We start from the raw sequence: 20,350 nt of genomic DNA on the forward strand, positions 1-20,350 counted from the left end.
TACTTTCCTTCCTCCTTGGGTGAAAGCAAAGAAAATTGCTCAATTCCCACAGTTCAACAGTTCGTATTGATGGGGGAATGCCTTCTGCAGTGCTCTTATGTTCTACCAGTGGGGGGGTGGGGAGCCTTCTCAGCCAGGAGAACACAATGATTACTGCTAGTGGCTATAGCCACCGGTTGTAATCACATGTAAAAAAATCTGACAGGCTGGTTGCACCCAAGTTGATCGATAGATCAGTTTGGGTACAATCAGCCTGCCCATACATGGATTGAAATTCTGCTGAACCGCTCGTATTTCGATCTATGTATGGCTGGCTTTACCAAAACTATGTAATATGAGCACCTGCCTATGCTAATCAATCAATGTGTAGCCATTCAAGCAGGCCTTTGCACCACAGAGTTTTTGGTAGATCTAAAGGAGATTGTACACTCAGATTGTAATATATGTGGTGAGTTTAAGGCTTACCATTCACTATACAAGCTGATTGTACAATCTCTTTTAGATCTAACAAGGGTGTAGTGTCATGTCTGAATGCATACAGAATGATTGAATAGACTAGCTTCAAATATTACATCAGAGTACTGTGCATAGTGACCCTAAAGGAGATTGTACAATCAGATGTATATGTGATTTGTGTATTTAGCCATTTAACACAATGGGGTTGATATACTAAAAGGCATAGAAAGTGTTCACTTAGCTTAGTAAATACGATGAAGCTATACTCTGCATACCCAATTCTATGCTAGGCAAACAATAGAAAATATATTGAGCTTGTGCTTGATTGGATAATTAAAGTGAATGCAACTTCACCTTGGGTAGGCCCTACACGGTTTGACTCTCGGGCATTTCAGTAGGAACTGGACAAAATTTGAACTGTGTATGGGCAGGCTGAATGTACAAAGTTGGTCGATCAATCAACTGGGGTACAACCAGCATGCTGGGTTTTACCTGTGATTATCGCTAGCGGCTGCTATTAATAATCATTGTCTTCTCCCAGTGGGGATGGCTTCCCCTGCGAGAATACAATGGCCCGACAGGAGGGATTCCCCTGTCAGCAGCAACCTGTGGCTGCAGGAAAGAAATTTGCTCCGTGTATTGCTGGCCCTACTCATACAAGCTAAATGAACACTGGCCTTGCAAAGTGAAAACATTCTACTTCTTTAGTAAATCAAGCTCTACTGGAGAAAAGTTTAACAAGTTGTCTGCTGTCAGTGTACATCCCACACACCCGCTAATCCTCAATTAAACAACATACACCTTAATTGAAGGTATAGGTTTTTTTAATTTTTTTATTGAGGCTTCAGTTCAGACAGCCAGATGGTTATGGGTGCTCAACCTGTGGCCCTCCTGCTGCTGCAGAACTAAAAGTCCCATCATGCCTCTGCCTTTAGGAACCATGCTTGTAACTATCAGCCTTGCAATGCCTCATGGGACTTGTAGTTCTGAGACAGCTGGAGGGCTTACGGGTTGTTTTCATTGCAACAACCCATCTACCTGTGTGAACAAAGATTCACCTTTATTACCACACCCCATATACATCTTCCCAAACCCAAGGCACATTTCAGCCCAGCAATAAAACTCATTGACTAGAAGAAATAAAATATTTTAGGTATTTTATTGTTTTCTCAAGGATATGTTGTACACCAAATATCCCATTGGCAGTAAAGCGCATTCAATGTGTTTTAAGCCAAACAGTCACTTTGTTTAAAACAAACACAAATATAAGTAAAAATAAAAAACACAAAATAATGAACTGCATGTTTATAACATACAAAAAAATCCATGCCTACTCAGTAGGTAACTACAACATTCCATCTCTTGAATATATATATTTATATATATATATAAATTTACATTTCAATTACAAAAATAGACTTTTTGAGTTTTTGCTTACATTCTACATAAATGAAGCTGTGCTTCAGTTCCCTCTCTGTACCTTTGACAGGTCTTTGATACATTCTTTATAGAATTCCCTTACACCTTAAGGCTAGATGCAATGCATCAATACACGCAAATGCACGTGCCAAGACATCAGCAAGGCTTCACAAAAAAGGCACCAAGTTACTAGATAACGAAACGTCTTTTTTTTTTTTTTGACATATGTGAGTACCATCTGATGATATTTACAAAACAAAAACAAAGTAACGTAAAAAAGGAGGAACAAAACATTACTCTTCCACATGCTCGAATATGTAATTGCTGATCCTCAAATAAGTTGAAAAAGTCATGGTAGCATTTTCACAAGATAGATACCATTCACAAACAGCATCCCTATCGATTTCAAATAATACCACATGAATATGCAAAGGGGGGAAAATAATTTCACAACAAGAGTACCAAAAAAAAAAAAAAACAACAAAAAAAAAAAGCATAAAAAAGTAAACAAAAACTTTGCACGTGTACAATATACATTATGTATATAGTAAAAATCCCTTTATGCAAATAAAAGTTGATCTTTAAAAGGATCATGTTGAAATTATTTTAATTATTCATGCAAATTAAGTCTTTTGAAAAGAATGGGAAATTAAAATGGCAGTTTCTTAGGCATTTGAAGCTTATTAGTTTATAATGGCCTTTCTGTTTTTGTTTTTTTTTTGCTTTCAATACAGTCAAGTCATCATTAACCTCCCACTCAGTGACCATGCTTTGGAAGTCTTCAGTTTGTGCCTATTCAGGGTTTGCACTTGTCACTGCAAACTCTCAACAGATCTCAATTGTCCTTGGAGAATATGTGATGGACATATCGGAAAGTGCAGAGGACACTGGTGAACTGTAGGAATTGGTGACCACTGAAGATGAGAAGCTGGTGATACCAGGGGCCTGGTAGGTGGAGGTAACAGAGGGGTATGTAACGGTTGCGGAAGGAGATGGGTAAGAGCTGTGGACTGGTGAGGGGTATGAAGAAGATACGGGAGAAGAATAGGATGTTGGCACTGGAGATGGGTAAGATGTTGATGCTGATGGGGAGTAGGAAGAGATGGGAGATGCAACAGAGACAGGAGTTGCCTTATCATTCTTTTTGTCCTTTTGCCTCAAGTGAATTTTAGTGTGCCTTTTTCTCTCATCACTTCTGGCAAACTTTCTACCACAAATGTCACAAGCAAATGGCTTTTCCCCTGTGTGTGTGCGAATATGAGTTGTCAAGTGGTCGCTCCTGCTGAAATTCCTCATGCAGATGCGGCACTGAAAGGGCTTCTGCCCAGTGTGGATTCGGATGTGCCTTGTCAGTTCATCGGACCTTGAGAACCTCCTATCACAAGACTCAACAGGGCAAGCATAAGGTCTCTCATGTGGTGGGGTCTTACTTGGGCGGTTGGGGTATTTCCTCATTCTGCTTGGCTTGATGAGCTGAGATTGATAACTGTTGTTATTGATAGTCTTGAGATCTTGGGAAACAGTCTGTGTAGCAAAGGCCTTGATGGTGGACAAGGGGGTGAGGGAAGGCTGGTGGGCTCTGGTTTCTATAGCCTGGAAGGGTTTCTGATCAGGAGACACCAGACTGACATCTCCCTGTTGCTGTGGAAACAGGTAGTCTGGGATCATTGGCACCTGGAAACTGGTCTTGGTCACAGGATAGGCAGGGGGTGGATATTGGATTGAAGCAGTTGAAACATTAGGAAAGGACTGCACTGATTGATCAGAGAAGAGCTCTTGGTTGGAGTTAGGAAAGGTAGGTGCTGCAGAGTAGATGGGGCTGCTGTCACTTGACTGTACAGAGCAGCTCAATGGAGGGCTCTGGGAAGAAGAAGAAGATGAAGAAGGAGATGATGAAGGAGTTGAGGTGGTGGTCATATTGGCCATCCCGACCAGTCCGCTGACCAAGCTGAAGAGGGGCTCTGGCCACAGGGTGTTGCTGCTGTTGTGTGCAGGCTCCAAGGAGAAGCGACCAGTGTAGGTTAGGGATGGCAATCGGTTGGTCTGGTTGGCATAGCTGGTCTCGATCACCGTCTTGTCGTTGTGCAGTGACATTTCAGAGAAGGCATCTGAAACAAATAGAACACCGGTTACATGCTGGACACAAGAGGCACCCATCACACAGCAAACTGTCAAAGCCTAGGTGTGGAGAACATCCTCATCAACATCCTCCCCATCCTTCCCATCACCCTGCTGCTGTCACACAACCCTCCCCCCCTCCCCCAGTGCTAGGATTCTGCATGATCTGACGCAAACAGAATTCCCTGCCACCCCAGTGTTTAGTATTCAGGACACAATCAGTGTGCACAACCTAGAATAAAACCTTCCACCGAGATGGATGACTAGCCCTCTGCACACCAACATAACACAACACAGCACGTTCACATGCACAACAAGAAGCACACACTGAGCGATCCATGGCACACAATGACATGTATGGGTAGGGGAGGGGGAGGGGGTGCGGTGCTTACCTGCTGCCAGGTGATCGAAGTGGTCAGCTCCCTCCCCCGAGGAGTTAAATCCGCTGCCCTCGGGGACTGTGGCGCCCAGGAACTGGGATCCCCCTGAGTTGAGGAGCATCATCTCTTCCAGTTTGGGGTAGTTATCCATGGTGGGGGAATGTGGGAAAGAACCGAACGGGTCGGAGATCTGCAGAGGGGAGATGAGCATCTCTGCCTTGGCAACTGCCATCAGGTCCTCCTGGAACCTTAGAGGAGAAGAGGCTGCTTGTGCATGCACACTGGGCTATGGACGGGGAGACTGTGTGTTGTGATAATAGACCAAGTGTTGCTTGGGATAGGTGGCTATGGAAAGGTAGGTGGCGGCTGCTGCTGGGGTTGTCGCCGGTTCTGCAATCGCTGCCCCCGCACGGCTCCCCCAGTCCTGCCTGCTGGAATCTCTCGCGGCTCCCTGGGATCCGCTCCTATATAAAGGGTTCGTAGCCGCCTGAGCCCGCCCACCCCGTGACGTACATGGCCATATATGGAGTGCAGGAAGCCCTTATTTGGCGGCTGCTGGAGGATCCGTGACGTCGGACTCGGAAGGGGGAAGACTAAGGATGGAACTCCGTCTATTCCTATGGAACGGCAGGCGGACACGGGCAACCCCCGGCCAGGGAGAGCCCTGCACATGGTCACCGGCTGGGCTTACAGGGGTACCGGCCTGGGGTTCCCGGTCACCCGGTACCGGACCCCCCCCCCCTCTAATGCTGGGGACCCGGGCACCACCTTCTCCCCGCCTCCCCCACCACCTTCCGGAAACCCCGGCCGGTCAGTCCATGTAAGGTGATGACCATGTAAGGCGCTCTTCCGGCGGGGTTCCTTCCTGATCCTTATAAGGACCTTCCGGCCCGACACTCTCTGCCTCTCCGCTTCACATGGAAAATAAAAGTGCTGATTAGGAGCTGGAGGGAGCGGAGAGGATGGAGGAGAACACCGGGCACACACCACAACGGCCGGGCACTGCCACACAGCCCGACAACTCCATCCATATATAAACCGAGCTCCAATAAATACATTCATCTCTCTCTCTCTCTCTATATATATATATATATATATATATATATATATATACCAATGAATACATTAATCATATATATATTTATATACACTGATCTCCAATAAATACATTCATCTCATATATATATAAACTGATCTCCAATAAATACATTCATATATATATATATATATATATATATATATATATATATATATATATATATATATATCTCCAAAAATATCTATCCCATCTATAGACACTGATCTTCAGTAAATACATCCATCTATGTATATACTGATCTCCAATAAATGCATCCATCTATATCAATGATTCTCAACCAGGGTTCCTCCAGAGGTTGCTATTGGTTCCTTCAGCATTGGGCAATTTCTGCCTCTCAGATAAGTTCCCACTGACACCATTGATCTTTTTAGCTATCTGTAAGGAGGTAATTCTTCCCAATGACCACAAGTGTAAGGACCTTTCTTCCCACTGACCATCACACTAATGTATCAGGAGTTGTATATTTCTCATTTTTAGCGGGGGTTCCCTGAGACCGGAGAACTATGTCAAGGGTTCATCTGTGTTGAAAAGGTTGAGAAAGGCTGATCTATATATATATATTGATCTCCAATAAATATATCTATCTGTATATATACTGATCTCTAACAAATACACTCACCTATATATACTGATCTCCAATAAATACATCCATCTATATATATAAATATATGTACTGGTCTCTCCCATAAATACATCAATATATAGATGCGTTACACACAGAGTGATATATTTCAAGCATTTCTTTCTTTTAGTTTTGATAATTATGGCTTACAGCTAGTGAAAACCCAAAATTCAGTATCTCAGAAAACTAGAATATTACATAAGACCAATAAAAAAAAGGATTTTTAATACAGAAATGTTGACTTACTGTAAAGTATGTCCATGTACAGTATAGTATGCACTCAATACTTGGTCGGGGCTCCTTTTGCATGAATAACTGCATCAATGCGGTGTGGCATGGAGATGATCATCCTGTGGCACTGCTGAGGTGTTATGGAAGCCCAGGTTACTTTGATAGCGGCCTTCAACTCATCTGCATTGTTGGGTCTGGTGTCTCTCAACTCCCTCTTGACAATACACCACAGATTCTCTATGGGGTTTAGGTCAAGCGTGTTTACTGGCCCTGTTCACATTATTGTGCAGCGGGAACGCAACTGATCTGCGATTTTCATGCTATGCTGCGTGTTGCATAGGGCAAAGTTTTTGGGTGACAGGCTCTAAGCAGTGTGCGAAGGCATGGTTTTCCGTGTGACAATCGCATTGCATCTGGGGTGTCATTGAAGGGTAATGACATCCAAGCACATGCAGCATGTTGTGCTGCAATTGCCATGCGATTTGGGACTGTGGGCAGAATGGTAGAAACATAACTAAAGGTAAAACTTTTTTTGGAGGGATTAGAATACTTGCCAATTTTTAATGCTGCCTGTGCCCCCCCTTAAGGAGATTCACCCTCTCCATTTATCCTGTTTATCAGTATCATTGAAAGTGAAAGTAAAGAAAATTCCAAATTTGGATTCATCCCCAGAAATGTAATAGGAGGGGAAATCTTCCCCTAGGGGTACTAGTTCTGGGTTACATGGGAGTCCCCAAGAAATTCTTTTAATTTGCAGGGATTTCCTTTCACTTCCTGTTTGGCTATGGGAAAGGAAGTAAAGGGAAATCTCCCTAATGGGACACAAATGGTGAAAATCTTTCAGGGGGTATAAACCTCCCTTGCTCTATCCAAAACTAATAAAAAACGTTTTGCATATAGTTCTACTTTAATACATACCTTACATTAAGCAGTTTTTTGGACTGCCATGGGTCATTTCCTTTTCTGGTTTAGTGGAGATGGTGGCTAGTGGTTTTTAATTCTACACACCAGAATTCTTGCAATGACATGTAAGTGCCATTCTGTGCAGAAGTAATAGGAGCAAAGACCAGTGTGATGATACACTTCCAGGGGGTGTGTCCATGACAGTCTTAGCTCACAGGAAGTGATGTCCAGCATCACTCAACCTAATACACAACAAACGATGGACCTAGTGGTAGGTGGGGTTACTGAGTATTGCAGCAAAACCTGCGTTTTTAGTTTATCACAAGCCGGGATATATATTTTCTTTTTTTCAACAAAAGATGCAGTTGACCTTTAAAGCTCCTTTTACACAGGTGTCCAGTGCACATGGTGCTGCTTGGGTAAGTACACATTGCCGCATCCTTGCTGCCTGCATGTACAGTGCGTGAATGGGGTGTGTTCCTGCAATGTAAAATTGTAGTTCAGTGATAAAAAAGAAAGGCATAGGGTGGCAGCAGTATCACTTCCCAAATGCCTGCAAACTTACATTTACTGCCATCTTAAAAGTGATCCACTGCAGATCGCTTTTTAGAGGGACGGTAAACACTACCACTAGTGTAAAAGGGGCCTAAAAGAAAACTATTGAGAGAAAAAGTAAGATGTTGGTGTCAATGTTGAGCTCCTTCTGAAAATACTAGATGCCTGGCTGTCTCTAATCTCAGTACTCCGTTAATTACAGTCAGAACTCCATATATGTTCTTGGTTGGTGACTCGGCATGACAGTTAATTAACGTAAAATGCAGCAGTGACAGCCTGTTTATTTCAGTACAGGTTTCCTTTAATGTAAAAACCCCAGTTTGAATGGAACTTACACAGCTGTCTCTGCGGAGAGCGCTGCAGGGTGTGGATTGCTTCCCAGCCAATCCCACTCTGGCTGTGTATCCTCTGGCAGCGTACAAAACTTTAGTAGGTCCAAGAGCAGCTTAAATCTGATCCGGGCTTTCAGATTTAGTTTGACACTACGTGGTCTCGCAGCTACACAGTGAATTCATACAGAACACTATACACTTTTGAAAACATATTAAGAAAAAAAATTCACAGATAACAGTCCTGGAATAAAGTGACATTGGCAGCCATATTAAAGTAGATGAAAGGGAGCACAACACAAACTACGTGGATTCATAGTAGCTTCCTCTCTGTCATTGCTAATTCTTGCTAACCACTGTGCTTTGGAAACAACAGGTTAAACTGGAGCCAAAACAGTTGTTTTTTTTTTTGGATAGAGTGCAGAGGGATTAGAACACCTGTCAAGGTTTTTATTCCTGTCTGTGTCACCTTTAAGGAAATTCACCCTCTCTACTATTCCTAGTACCTGTTATCAGGGGCGTTGCTAGGTCTACAAAAGATCTGGGGCTAGAGCCCATAGCAGTGTAGTAAAGAAAGTCATACGCTTGGGCGGGCATACACATGTATATAATATACGTGTGTGTGTATATATCCCCAGAGAGCCCCCCTTACATCAGGGTCCCCATAGAGTCCCCCTTATGTTAGAATCCCCAGAGAGCCTCCTCCTTGCATCAGGGTTCCCAGAGAGCCTCCCCGTTGCATTAGGGTTCCCACAGAGCCTGCCCCTTAAATCAGGGTCCCCAGAGAGCCCCCCCCTTAAATCAGGGTCCCCAGAGAGCCTCCTCCTTAAATCATGGTCCCCAGAGAGCCCCCCCTGCATCAGGGTCCCCAGAGAGCCCCCCACTTACATCAGGGTCCCCAGAGAGCCTCCCCTCCCCTTGGGGACCCCTGCAGAGACTCAGGCTATGGGCCCCACATTCGGGACTATAGCCCCAAAAGTCACCCTCTTAGCGATGCCACTGCCTGGTATCACCGAAAGTGAAGGAAAATCACACATTTTGGGTTCTCGCTAGAACAGGAATAGAGGAAACTAGTGTATCACTACCCCCAAAGGAGCTGCTGGTTAGATTTGGGCTTACCGTTACCTTCTGATCTCCTTTTTTATGTCTAGGGGTGTCCCGTGGTAAATGGCCCAGTAACTCGAGAGACTGACAACAGATCCACTTGAATGGATTTTATTTGCAAAACATAGACAATGAAACAGTCTCTTAAATTGGGATCAGAGGGTTGGAAAGGAAGTTCAGGTACTCTTAGTGTCAAAGTCAAAATGTTGAAGAACTTGCTTACTTTGATTGCATCCAGAGAATAGCCATTCGCAACTGGATGTTCACTCAAGTTGGACAGTCCTTCTCTCACAAGGCCTAGCAGCCAACAAGGTGCTTACGCAGGAATAAGTCTCTGCCACAGAAGTTGTTGTAGAACATGTAGGGAAACTAAACTTGAAGAACACTCGTAGGATCCCTGGATCTTTCAGCCAGCTTGGCGATATCCACGAGACCGGAATCTCTTGGGTACTTCAGCCCTTCCAGGCTCTTACTAAGTCCTTCTCTCACAAGGCCTAGCAGCCAACAAGGTGCTTACTCAGGAACAAGTCTCTGCCACAGACGTTGTTGTAGAACACGTAGGGAAACGAAACTTGAAGAACACTCTTGTGATACCTGGATCTTTCAGCCAGCTTGGCGATATCCACGAGACCGGATTCTCTTGGGTACTTCAGCTCTTCCAGGCTCTTACTAACAAACCAACCCGTACGTGGTCTTCTTCTGAAGAGTCCTCCCCTGGAATGCTTGAAGTCACTGGGTCTCTCCCAAACCGGAGACGGCACCCAACCACCTCAGAATCCTCCTTTAGTTTCCTTGTCTCGGGCTAGCCAGCCCCAAGACATCAAGATTGGTTAGATCCGCACCCCAGGCCATAGCCTTCCTGGGGGCTGGTCAGGAGGACCAGGACCATGAAGTCAGAACATTATTCTGGACTGGAACCCCAAACCACGTAACGTCCGCATCTTAAATACCCTCTCCCAGAAAGCACAGCGAGAGCGCCACTCCCACTGGGCGGTCTCCAAGAAAGAGTAACTTAAGCACCTAAACAGACCATAGTTCCATACCTGCCAGAAAATACAGTGCCCCCTGTGACCAGGCTGAACATCTCACAGTCCAGTAAGACTGATGCTGAAGTCTAAATTTAGACAATTGTACCCAAACCAAACTGCAGTTTAGGCATAACTTTAACTTTGAAAAATGCATAGCCCGTGCTCTTCAGGGGCCGCCGTTACACAAGTCTGAGTGACAACCAGGAATATTCATCACTTTGAAGGGATCTCCTCCCACTTCCTGTTTTGGCTATGGGACAAAACATAAAGGGAAATCTTCCCAATGGGACACCGATGGAAAAAAAACTTGAAGGGTGTTAAACCCTCTTCTTGATCCAACATGAGAAGAAAACATTTTTGTCTTTAATTCTACTTTAAAAACTAAGTCCATCAGGTGCCAGTGCAGGTGCAGTGGCACCCAATCTTATTTTTCCTTATTTATTTTCTCTTCACGTGTTTCAACTGCTCTTATGTATGTGTCCTTTTTTATATTATAATTTTATTGCATTTTAATCAGAAAAAGAAAGAAAACATTATACAAAATTTCTCGTAAATTTGCCAAAAGACAGAATGCAAATCACACATATCCATATCAGAAATTATTTCAATAACCGTTAATACCTTTGCCACCCTAAATCACCTACTAATGTCTTTTTGCTTCTATTAACTAAAATTTATGTTTCTTTTTTTTTCACTTGGATTGTAAGGTATGGGTCTTTGGGCCTGGGTGGGGGAAGATGTGTGGCCCTTAAGTTTCTTCCTCCGCTGCCTTGGGGGTTTTCTCTTTGGAAAAAACCCACACCTATTAATCCCTGATGGTCAACTTTGGCTAACCACGAGGAGCAGAGATTGCAAGGTTTTTTGGCTAGGTGGACCTAAGTGTGCCTTGCCCCCATCAGCAGTCTTGTGCCTCAGGAGGTCGGGGAAGGGTCCCTCCCCTTCAGGAGGGGCCCATATGACACACATTAAGTGCACTTTTTTGTGTGTTCACAAACACTTTTTTGGTTTAAATTTAGTGTTTTGTTTCCATGCACACATCACAGGCTCAAAAAAAAGTAAAAGCTAAGTCTATCTTTTTGACCATATTTCATGTTATACTCATATTCAAGTGGTTAACGTTGGATTACTGACCATCCGCTTTACGCATTCTAATTAGGACTTCCTCTGACACTTCATCACTTAAACCTTTGGAAGGACAAGCATCATGGTCCTGGCAGAGCCACTGAATGTCTGTTCACCATGTCAAGGCAAGGGTCTTCTGACTTGAAGCTGAAGGGAGTCTTGATTTAGGTGTCAAGATACTAATGTACATTTTAATAAAGCTTGCTTAGAATTTATTAAAAAATCAAACAAGTCATTTACCAGTACAGGTATGGGCCAAAAACGCACTGAATTGCAAAAGGGCCACATGGGTCCTCCTCTTGGCAAGCTTCCGCTGCCAAGAATAACTTCTTGGTAATTTTTCTACATCACAGTCTTCAAAGAGGAAGTTGTGCCCCAAAAGAGTAGGCAGAGGCAAAAGGTCTCTGTGGCAATCTTGGTAGAGACAACGTTTTGCTTCTTCGTTTCAGAGTAGCCCCAAAATGACATCGCAAAATCTCACTCCAAATCTCTTAGACTAGGGGGTCTTCAAACTTTCTAATGAAAGGTCCAATTTATTGTCCTTCAGACTTTAGGGGGGCCTGTACTAAGGAATTATGGAGGCTGCCATGTCCAACCACTTCTAAAAATGCTAGTTTTCCTGGCTTTCATACTGCCGTTAATATTTCCCAAATCATTGGCTTGGAACAAGTTTGCGCATAAGGAAGTCTGACTTTGCTCTGACATTCCTGACCTTTTTTTTTTTGTTTCATGTCAGTGAAAGCTTTTCAATCAGAAACAGCAACTAGCATTTTCAGAAGGAGGTCATCAGCATCACCCTCTATATTTCTTACAGCACAGGTGTTGTTAATGTTTAAGCTGTTTTAGAATCACACAAAATATATGTGAGTATTTAATGTGATAATCAGTCACAGGTCAATATTGCAGAAAATTTTAATTTCATGCATATGTATCCAGATAACCATTTTGTTTACAGTATTAAAGCAAAGGCGGCAACCAATTTAAGTTTTCATTTTATTTAGTTAAGAAGCGTACTGTAAGTGCATAATCATGTTCCACTTTTGTGATTAGAACCTTTCAACAGCAAAAAGACATTAGGAAGCAAGGTACCCAAACAATCAAGCATCTAGTGTTGATCTGGCTGCCTCTCATTTCCTGTATTAACCACTTCAGCTCTAGAAAATGTTACCCTCTTCATGATCAGTCAATTTTTTGCTATTCGGCACACTGCTACTTTAACTGGTGAATGTGCGTTCATGCAATGCTGTATGCAAACAACATTTGTATCATTCTTTTCCCACAAATATAGCTTTTTTGTGGTATTTGATCGCCACTGTTTTTTTCTTTTCTTTTTTTATCTATCTATCTATCTATCTATCTATCTATCTATCTATCTATCTATCTATCTATCTATCTATCTATCTATCTATCTATCTATCTATATATATATATATATATAAACAATATACTGAAAAAAAACAATACTGTTATAAAACATATCTAATAAAAAAAAAATTCTTCATACATAGAAAAAAATCCCAATAAGTGTACAATAATTGGTTTGGGTGATCTATGGGATATATACTGGCATTTTTATTTTCTTTGTTTGTTTTAATACTAGTAATGGAGGTGATTAGCATCTTATAGCGGGTCGGCAGACAATCTGACACTAACTGACACTTTGTGGAAACTGGCTGACTGCCACTGACATTTCCAATACAGTTCTAATACAGTGATCAGTGCTAATAATATCCACCAACCTTGTACTAATGACACTGGCTGGGAAAGGGTTAACATCTGGGGAAATCAAAGGGTTAATTGCGTTTCTAACAATTTTTACTGTTTGTAATGTGTGCTGATTTTACTTAGCAATCTGCTTTGCAGGGAAACAAAAAACAGTCCATCGCCACTGTCAGGAGAGAGCTTTGTGTTGTTTACATACACAAATCTCTTCCCTGTCACTCACTCCGATGATCAGCGGGTTCTAGGCATAGATCATAAGCTGGAGACCGCTGATTGGCATGTGCTGGAGCTAGTAACAGTGCAGGTGGGTGATCGCGTTTGCGCCCCCTACCCAGAAATGCAGAATCTTGTATATATATATATATATATATATATATATATATATATATATATATATATATATATATATATATAAATATATATATATATATATACAGGGCTTTTTTTCTCAAAGAATAGGTGCAGGAACCCCTCCCTTCTGACGCACCCTTTGTCTCTGCCCCTTACCCACCTCTGAGCACCTCTTGGTTCCACCCCATACCCACCTCCCAATACTGCCCCTTTTAGAGAATACAGAGAATCATTTTGCGCTGCTAAGTAATTTAATTTGTATGGAATTTGAAAGACCCCTACTCCAGCAACAGAAGATCCCACCAGCAACAATAGACCCAACCCAAGCAACAAAATACCAACCCAGCAACAATAGGCTCCCAGCAGCAACAACAGATCTCCCAGCAGCCAGCATCAATAGACCCTCCAGCAACCAGCAACAATAGACCTCTCCCTCAAGAGTAGGTCCCTCCCAGTAACAATTGACCCTCCAGCAACAAGAGACCCCCCCCCCCCCCCACCAACAACAATATACCTACCCTTTAACAATAGATCCCCACCAACACCATTAGATCCCCCAGCAGCCAGCATCAATAGACCCTTTAGCATTCCTTTGTCAAAAAATACAATAAGTGCTGGAGGTACTGGAACTGGGTTTCCCTGCATTCCTGCTGAAAAAAACCCTGTATATATATATATATATATATATATATATATATATATATATATATATATATATATATATATATATATGATTTTGTGTAGCTGTAGCAGTAAAACTACAGTACGCATACAGTATGTGTATGCTGTAATTTTAAATGACTGACTATAGCTGACCACAAAATATACAATGATATTACAATCCTACTATACAATCTTTCTTAAATCTGCCATCAACCATGTGATGTAAGGGCCTACACATTGAATTCAAATAAAATGTATTGTTTATCTTTGCCTGCATAATACATCGTTAATGGTAAAATCAATTGAAATTGTTCAAAGATTGTATAATCAGATTGTAAAGTGTATGGCCACCCTGTGATAGTGTTGTGTTATCTTTATTATTATACTTGCAGTTTTTTCAATTCAAAACGGATGCACCTGTAAGAAATGGTCAGGGGTTGATGCAGTGCTACTTCTGGGCAGCAGAGGGGGGAAATTATGAATATGCCTAAAATTATTTAAGAGATCCCCTCACATTAGGCACATGCTACAATCAAAATATTTCGCCTAAAATGACAATACCTATGCAGACTTACCTAATAGGCCGCATTTACACTTATGAATGTGGCTTTTTGCAATTATCTGTGGTAGAGACAGCAAGGGTTGCCTGGGATTAGCTCCCACAGCTATTTGTGGCTCATTGCATGCAGCGATTACCTGCGACTGTTTTATTCCCTTTGGGATAAAGATTTTACATACATGAAAGCTGATCATTGTAAGCACCCCAGTCAGTGTTAAATGGTTCAGTCCAAACAGTGGGTCACATTTACATGCATTAGTTCATTGCAGTGCCCTTCATTTTGAATGGCACTCCAACACATCAAGGCAGCACAGCTCCAATGGACATGCTTTACTGTGCATTACTGTGGGTTGTGGTACACTGCGTTGCCATAAATGTGGTATAATTCTCTTGCATGCTATACTGGAATCCTTTACTCCTCATCACATGCCTAACAAAGGGTCCATGCATGGTCCCAAAATGTTGCTTTTCTTTGTGATCATGCAAAAAAACAAAACAACCCCTCCCCCCCCCCCAAAAAAAAACACATATCCTAGTTGCAAAAAATGGTTCATTTAAATGGACTGACATTTAAAGCACACATTTATTATATTGCAGCTTACCAATTCTTAGATGTGACTGCTGCATTCATTTTATTTTTTAGTCTTTCTTTCTTTTATTTTCACCTGCTGATCTGGCCAGCCCAGTGCGTCTGAATTAGTTTCAACAGACCAAGTGGTCCTGCAGATGTAGCAGTTAGAGGGTTGAGACAAACCTTTTACCACTGACAGGGGTGCTTAGGCTCCATGCACACTAGACGTTAAAATAAGGCTATAAAAACGGCAGTAGCTTTGCAGTGAGCCTTTCAACGTTTTTTAAAGTTTTTGCAATAGTGTTTATTAGTGTTTTTCCGCGTTATCATTTTTTAGCGTTTTTTTTTCAATGGATCAAAAACGTTAAACGCTGGTGAGCCACATTTTTGAGCGTTTATCAGTGTTTATGAGCGTTTGCCATTTTTTGTGGTCAGAAAAACGACTCCTGAACGGGATTTTATGGCATTCAGAAAAGAGCCAATAAACTCTACTGCTGATAAACATCCAAAAAGGATAACATAGAGGGGAGTTTATGGGCTGTTAAAAAAAAAAAAACGCTTAAACTCCCAAAAACGGACGTTTAGGAACTTCAGTGTGCATGGAGCCATGATCAGCCTTTATTTACTTAAAGGGGAGGGACAGCTGAAATTTTTTTTTTTTTTTTTTTAGGTCTGCAGCTACAAACACTGTAGCTGCTGACTTTTAATAAGCAGACTTACCTGTCCAGGGTGCCCGTGATGTTGGCCGCCCGAGGCCGACCCGTCCCTCGGCTCCCGGCACCGCCATTCCAACTAAGGGAAACAGGCAGTGGAGCCCTGCGGCTTCACTGTTCGTTTCCTACTGCTCATGTGCGAGTCGCGCAGCGCTTTGTGAATGGGGCACGCTGTGTTCTGGGACACACAGTTCCCAGAACACACAGTGCTCATTCCCCAGAAGATGACGCGTGGAGGAGAGAAGACTGAAGATCACCGCGGAGTAGGAAGAGGCAGATTAGGACGATCTGCCTAGCAACAGCCATTTCTGGTACGTTTGAAAAAAAAAATTTACATTTTTTTTTTTTTGATTTTTTGCAAAATTTTAATGTACTTTTGTTTTTCAGGGTGGCGCTCCACTTTGAGTGAAACCTTTATCCCAAAAGAAACAAAACTGTTGCTGAAATTACTTATAAAGTGTTAGCTGGAGTTTGGCCTCAGTTTGTTAGTTTATTTACATCTGCTAGTACATCTAACACTCCCATAGCTCCCAACTGTCCCTGATTTGGAGCAATGTCCCTCTGTCCCTCTTTCCTCCTAATTTGTCCCTCATTTTGGTCTCATATATAGTTGTATATAAAATGCACTTTTTATCTTTCAAAAAGTATTTCTCAGTGCTAATCACTTCATCAGATTTCGAAATTACTGCATTAGTAGTTGTGTAAAGCCAACATAAAGGAATAGTAGTGGTAAATAAAAGCACTTGTGGGCATGGGCGTCCGCAGGTAGGGGCAAGGGGGGTCAAGTGCCCCCCCTGGAATTGGGGATCAGATCTTAAATTTAGCACAGTTGCATCGCTATCAGGGCTTCATGCCCACTCCGTTCCTTCCCTATTGGCCATAACCGAGGGCCAATCAAAGGAGACCAGGAGAGGAGAGCATCATCGGACATGTAGTCTCAAAGGTTGGCAGCCCCATTTTCCATAGGGAGGAGGTTACAGCTCGATCAAGAGACAGATTGAGAGACTGCAGCCTGGAAAAAATCTGAGGGAGTGAGTGCTACAGGACAAAGAATGATGAGTGTGCCGGGTGGAAGCCAGAGAGACCAGGGTACAGACATGCTACACTACTGACCAGAGTTGCCACCGGGGGACCCAAATTGATTGATTGTCCAGCTGGAGGGATCACTGCTGTAGTTTCACTGGGTCTGATAAAAGGGCCCGTTGGTCATTATCCATTACTTATCTTAGGAACTGTACTACATCTGCAGTCTCTGACCATGATGTGATATGCATGTGATAATGACATTGTCGAAAAGGGGAGGTGCATGGGTGATCCTAAAATGATGCCCCCCCCCCCAAGAAAAAATTTCTGCGGACGCCCATGTTTGTGGGTTTAACTAATCATTTTTTTGTATAATTCTCCTTTAAGGGGGCGTGGCGGGGTGGGTCCTATACCTACATACTTTTGCTAATAGGTGTCCCTCATTCCCATCTCCAAAAATTGGGAGGTATGTACTCCCCCACCCCCAACCCCCGTTGCTTCTTCTTCCATAGTGTGGGCACTATAATACAAGATGTGTGTTACTGGTCAGATCAGCAGGTGAAAACGGAGGGGGGAAAAAAAAAACAAACAAATGCAGACACCACTTCTGCACATTTACTCATTTGTGTTAACACATGCAAAACATGACCTATCAGGGCACCAAGACCTGAATGGTCCCTTTAAGCAAAGCTTTTTCATTAAAAGCTTGTCAGTAGAATACATGAACATAGTGCTCATAAATTGAAATTGTAACTAATATCAAACCCCAGTGTAACATTATTGCATCTACAGGCCATGTAATATAGTGGCAACATGGGCTCTTCCTCACCGGGTCTGCGGCGAATTTACAAGGTGTCCATCGCCAACATCTAAAACTCCAAAATGGGAAAGGAAAAGACACACATCAACATCGTCGTCTTTGGACACGTAGATTCTGGCAAGTCCACAACAACTGGGCATCTGATCTACAAATGTGGTGGGATCGACAAGCGTACCATCGAAAAATTCGAGAAGGAAGCTGCTGAGATGGGAAAGGGCTCCTTCAAATATGCTTGGGTGTTGGACAAACTGAAGGCTGAGCGTGAACGTGGTATTACCATCGACATTTCCCTGTGGAAATTTGAGACCAGCAAGTACTATGTCACCATGTCACCATTATTGATGCCCCTGGCCACAGAGACTTCATCAAGAACATGATCACTGGTACTTCTCAGGCTGACTGCGCCGTGCTTATTGTTGCTGCTGGTGTTGGTGAGTTTGAGGCTGGTATCTCAAAGAATGGACAAACTCGTGAACATGTTCTTCTGGCCTACACTCTGGGTGTGAAGCAGCTTATCGTTGGTGTTAACAAAATGGATTCCACTGAGCCACCATACAGCCAGAAGAGATACGAGGAAATTGTAAAGGAAGTCAGCACTTACATCAAGAAAATTGGTTACAACCCAGATACCGTTGCCTTTGTGCCCATCTCTGGTTGGAACGGCGACAACATGCTGGAACCCAGTAGCAATATGCCATGGTTCAAGGGATGGGCCATTTCCCGCAAAGAGGGAAAAGCCAGTGGAACCACTCTGCTGGAAGCTCTTGATAGCATTCTGCCTCCTAGCCGCCCCACTGACAAGCCTCTTCGTCTGCCTCTGCAGGATGTGTACAAGATTGGTGGTATTGGTACAGTACCAGTTGGTCGTGTGGAAACTGGTCTCCTGAAACCAGGTATGGTGGTTACCTTTGCTCCAGTCAATGTAACAACTGAAGTCAAGTCTGTGGAAATTCACCATGAAGCTTTGACCGAGGCTTGTCCCGGTGACAACGTTGGTTTCAACGTAAAGAACGTTTCCGTGAAGGATATCCGTCGTGGTAATGTTGCTGGTGATAGTAAGAATGACCCACCATTGGAAGCTGGTCAATTCACTGCACAGGTCATTATCCTGAACCACCCAGGACAGATCAGTGCTGGCTATGCACCTGTGCTGGATTGCCATACTGCTCACATTGCCTGCAAGTTTGCAGAGCTGAAGGAGAAGATTGACCGTCGTTCTGGTAAGAAACTGGAAGAAAATCCCAAGTCCCTGAAATCTGGTGATGCTGCCATCGTTGATATGGTCCCCGGCAAGCCCATGTGTGTGGAGAGCTTCTCCGACTATCCTCCCCTTGGTCGCTTTGCTGTGCGTGACATAAGGCAGACTGTTGCTGTTGGTGTCATCAAGGCTGTCGAAAAGAAGGCAGCAGGTACTGGCAAGGTCACAAAGTCTGCTCAGAAGGCCCAGAAAACGAAATGAATATTTCAAAAATCCAGCACCACCTCCGTCTTAACCAGCGGTGGAAGATCGGTCTCAGAACTGTTTGTCTCAATTGGCCATTTAAGTTTAATAGTAAAAGACTGGTTAATGATAACAATGCATCGTAAAAGCTTCAGAAGGAAAGGAATATTTTGTGGACCTTTTGTTTGTGACAGTTTTAAGTTATTAGTGTTTTTAAATCAGTAATTTTTAAGTGGGAACAACTTGACCAAAAAAACCTGTCACCAAATTTTTTTTGAGACCATTAAACAAAGTTAATGAGAAAAAAATATATATATATAGTGGCAACATGGAATATTACAATGTGTACATTATGGATATCCACACAGCTAGAGGAATTTTTATGTGTAGTTTTGAAATAGGGACGGGTTAGAATCCTCTATGGAGATTTCACACCAATTCCCATGCCAGTGACAGTGTTGTCTGCAGGACAGGAAGTAGAGGGAAATCGACAACACAGACACCAATAAATCCCCTCTTTTTCGAAAAGAGCAGGGGAAGACTATTTGTTTTTTTATTACTTGTCTATTATGTCTCTGCTAGAGGATCACAAAATCATCATGTAGAAAGGATGTGGAGGGTCTGAAGTTCTCAATAAAGCTTAGACAGCAATAAAAAAAAAATGACAGTCTAACCCACCCAGTCCACAGTATATACAAAATACAAACATTTTAGGTGGAGTTATACTTTAAAATCACTTCCTTCCACACATAGTCATATGACGTCCTTGACTTTGTGAGGGGATATCTAAATGATGCCTGCCGCTACAGGCATCATTCAGATATCATTCTTTCCAGCCGATGATTCTGTGCACAATAAGAATGATCATAGCCACAGTTCCACCGCTTGATCATTCTTATAGGCGACGGGAGGGGACACCCCCCCTCCCGCCGCCATCCGGTGCTTCTCCGGGCTCTCCTGTGCCATCGGGTCCTGGAGAAAGAATCCTAAGGCACCAAATGACGATGATAGAGATTTCCAGTGACCAGTCATCTCTATGACCGTTGGAGGCCCGGGCACGACATTACGATGTCCGGGTTCCCGGAAGTAAACAAAGCCATGATGGCGGCTATCAGCATGAG

The 20,350-nt window shown here is 43.0% G+C and overlaps 1 protein-coding gene and 1 pseudogene across 1 annotated transcript; one reads left to right on the forward strand and one right to left on the reverse strand.

Moving 5' to 3' along the window:
- Positions 1–1,596: 1,596 nt before the first annotated feature.
- On the reverse strand, positions 1,597–4,823 carry EGR1 (early growth response 1). Its single transcript, XM_077472320.1, has 2 exons — positions 4,386–4,823; positions 1,597–3,983 (listed from the first exon to the last, which is right to left on the reverse strand). Exons 1-2 carry the CDS (start codon positions 4,603–4,605, stop codon positions 2,701–2,703), a joined length of 1,503 nt encoding a protein of 500 aa, XP_077328446.1. The 5' UTR covers positions 4,606–4,823; the 3' UTR covers positions 1,597–2,700.
- Positions 4,824–17,783: 12,960 nt separating this feature from the next.
- On the forward strand, positions 17,784–19,537 carry LOC143962849 (elongation factor 1-alpha, somatic form pseudogene; annotated as a pseudogene).
- The last annotated feature ends 813 nt before the right edge of the window (positions 19,538–20,350 follow it).

This window comes from Lithobates pipiens, unplaced genomic scaffold (genome assembly GCF_037356315.1).
Source record: "Lithobates pipiens isolate NorthernLeopardFrog02 unplaced genomic scaffold, aLitPip1_a1.2 Scaffold_8, whole genome shotgun sequence".
Taxonomy (NCBI): Eukaryota; Metazoa; Chordata; class Amphibia; order Anura; family Ranidae; genus Lithobates; species Lithobates pipiens.